At 48.1% G+C, this 2,461-nt stretch overlaps 1 protein-coding gene across 1 annotated transcript; it reads left to right on the top strand.

The window, feature by feature from the left end:
• The first annotated feature begins 352 nt into the window (after positions 1-352).
• On the top strand, positions 353-1,884 carry sox21b (SRY-box transcription factor 21b). Its single transcript, XM_061971443.2, has 2 exons — positions 353-518; positions 607-1,884. The coding sequence occupies exons 1-2, from the start codon at positions 377-379 to the stop codon at positions 1,356-1,358; spliced, it is 894 nt and encodes a 297-aa protein (XP_061827427.1). The 5' UTR covers positions 353-376; the 3' UTR covers positions 1,359-1,884.
• Positions 1,885-2,461: the final 577 nt, after the last annotated feature.

The raw sequence follows: 2,461 nt of genomic DNA on the forward strand, positions 1-2,461 counted from the left end.
GGATTGTTTGTGTATAGCCGCTAAAGGTGTGGGAGTGGGAGGCGGGGTCGCGGGGGCTGTAAGGGGCAGGTGAGGCCAAACAAACGCGTGCATGGACGCACCTAAACGCGCATGAAAGAAAAATAAAAAAAAATCAAGATGAAGACGATAAAGACAGTGCTGCGTGTCTAAAGCGTGGGTTTGCTTCTCTTTTCAACATAGACTGAGAATTTAGAGAAGGGAAGAAAGAAAAGGGGAAGAAGAGAAAAAAAAACACACACACACACTGTAGTCTACTGCGCATGCGCCGGTGCGCACTTTCACTACCTGCCACACAGGCAGTATTTCACACGGGGCCACTCAGAGTTCTCACCCACTTGCGCGCGCGCTGCTGCTGATGCTGGAGGACACGCAGCGTGGGTTTCATTTTAGCCGCACTTTCGTTTTGTCGTGGACGCAGGATGAAGAGGATAATACAACAATTATAAGGATTTTTTGTTTGTTTTTTTGCAGAAGGGATGAAGTGCTGCTAGTTTCACGTAAGTATCCCACGCACGCCGTGTAGCGTCTACACTAATAGCGTTTTATTTATGCATACGCTTGTGTTTTTGGGTTTTTTTTTTATAGAGCCGGTGCCAACTATGTCCAAACCGATGGATCACGTCAAACGTCCGATGAACGCCTTCATGGTGTGGTCCAGAGCCCAGAGGAGGAAGATGGCTCAGGAGAACCCCAAGATGCACAACTCGGAGATCAGCAAGCGGCTGGGCGCCGAGTGGAAACTCCTCACCGAGTCCGAGAAGCGGCCCTTCATCGACGAGGCCAAGCGGCTGCGCGCCATGCACATGAAGGAGCACCCCGACTACAAGTACCGGCCCAGGCGGAAGCCCAAGACCCTGATGAAGAAGGACAAGTTCTCCTTCCCGGTGCCGTACAACCTCGGCGAGCACGACGCGCTCAAAGTCGGCGGCCTCTCCGCGGGGTGCCTGGCCGACAGCGTCATGGGGCACCCGGACAAGGCGGCTGCCGCGGCCGCCGCCGCCGCCGCCCGCGTCTTCTTCAACCCGTCCATGTCCACGAACCCTTACTCCTTTTTCGACCTGGGCTCCAAGATGACGGAGCTTTCCCCGCACTCGTTCCCTTACGCGTCCCCGCTGGGGTACCCGCCCGCCGGGGCCACGTTCACGACGACGGGAGGCGTCGGCGGAGGGACGCACACCCACACGCACCCTTCCCCGGGGAACCCGGGGTACATGATCCCTTGCAACTGCTCGGCGTGGCCCTCCGCCGGACTCCAGCCACCCCTCGCGTACATCCTGCTCCCCGGGATGGGGAAGCCTCAGCTCGAACCTTATCCCGCCTACGCCGCGGCGTTATGATCAACCCCAAGTTGGAACAAAAAAAACAAAAAAAAACACTAACTATTGGTGCAATAGTTAGATTATGCATGCACAAACTTGAACATGTGGTGACGTGTGCATACATTTATTACATCTACGGATGAATAGTGCAGAACTCGCCAAACTTTTGCCAAAGGGAGAACAGAGACAAATTGGCATGAGGCGTGAAAAAAAAAATAAAAAAAATACCTTGTGTCCACTTTGCACCTGTTGGACACGCCCGGTGGTCCGTGGATTGCGACACACTCCTGTGCACCTGCAAGACAAAATTGTACAAAAAAGTTAATGTACCGCCTATAGGCTTATACAAGCAGGAACAATTAGCATCATGTGTACATTTAGAGTTTTTAAACCCCTTTTTCTAGATGTCTGTAATATTTATTGTTTAGTGGAATCTATGGTGAGCAAATAAAAAGAACAAGACTGCATTTGCACATGTGAGAGGATGTAATTTATTTCAGATTCCAAAACATCCACCTCTTGTATCATGTGCAACACACAAAAAGGAACTTTTTTTTTTTTTTTACTAACTCCTATGGAATTTGTATGTTTTGTGCTTGTTATGATGTATTATTCATCATCATAACAATACCGTTCTTGGATTAAAAGGTGATTACTTTTGTGTGCTGTCCATGGTGAAGTGTTAAGATATCATCCACCCCAAAAAAAGGCCGCTTTCCCCAAATTTGTTTTTATTTTGCTTCAAGAAAGAAAACAAACATATTTGTATTTAAAGTGCATGCACCCCTAAAAGTGCATTTATAATCTGAATTAAACGGGACATGCACAAACTGCTGATCACCTGTCGTGTATGTGTGTGGACGTTGTGTTTCAGTTGATGCCCTCTTCCTGGATTACATTGGGAGATTAATTCATAAAGATTGGAGTGATTATGCAAAACTAATTTGGACAGTCCAGGGATAATTATCTCCGTCATGGTTAATTAAACTCTTTGAGTGGAGAAACACCCTGATCTCTCTTTCCTCCCCGGAACTTCCTCCTTTCAGGGACAGCCGCCCTCTGCAAAATAGGAAATAAAACAACGCAAAAATAATTCATGAATATATTATTTAGCTATTTCA

The sequence above is a fragment of the Nerophis lumbriciformis genome, linkage group LG13, assembly GCF_033978685.3.
Source record: "Nerophis lumbriciformis linkage group LG13, RoL_Nlum_v2.1, whole genome shotgun sequence".
In the NCBI taxonomy this organism is placed as follows: Eukaryota; Metazoa; Chordata; class Actinopteri; order Syngnathiformes; family Syngnathidae; genus Nerophis; species Nerophis lumbriciformis.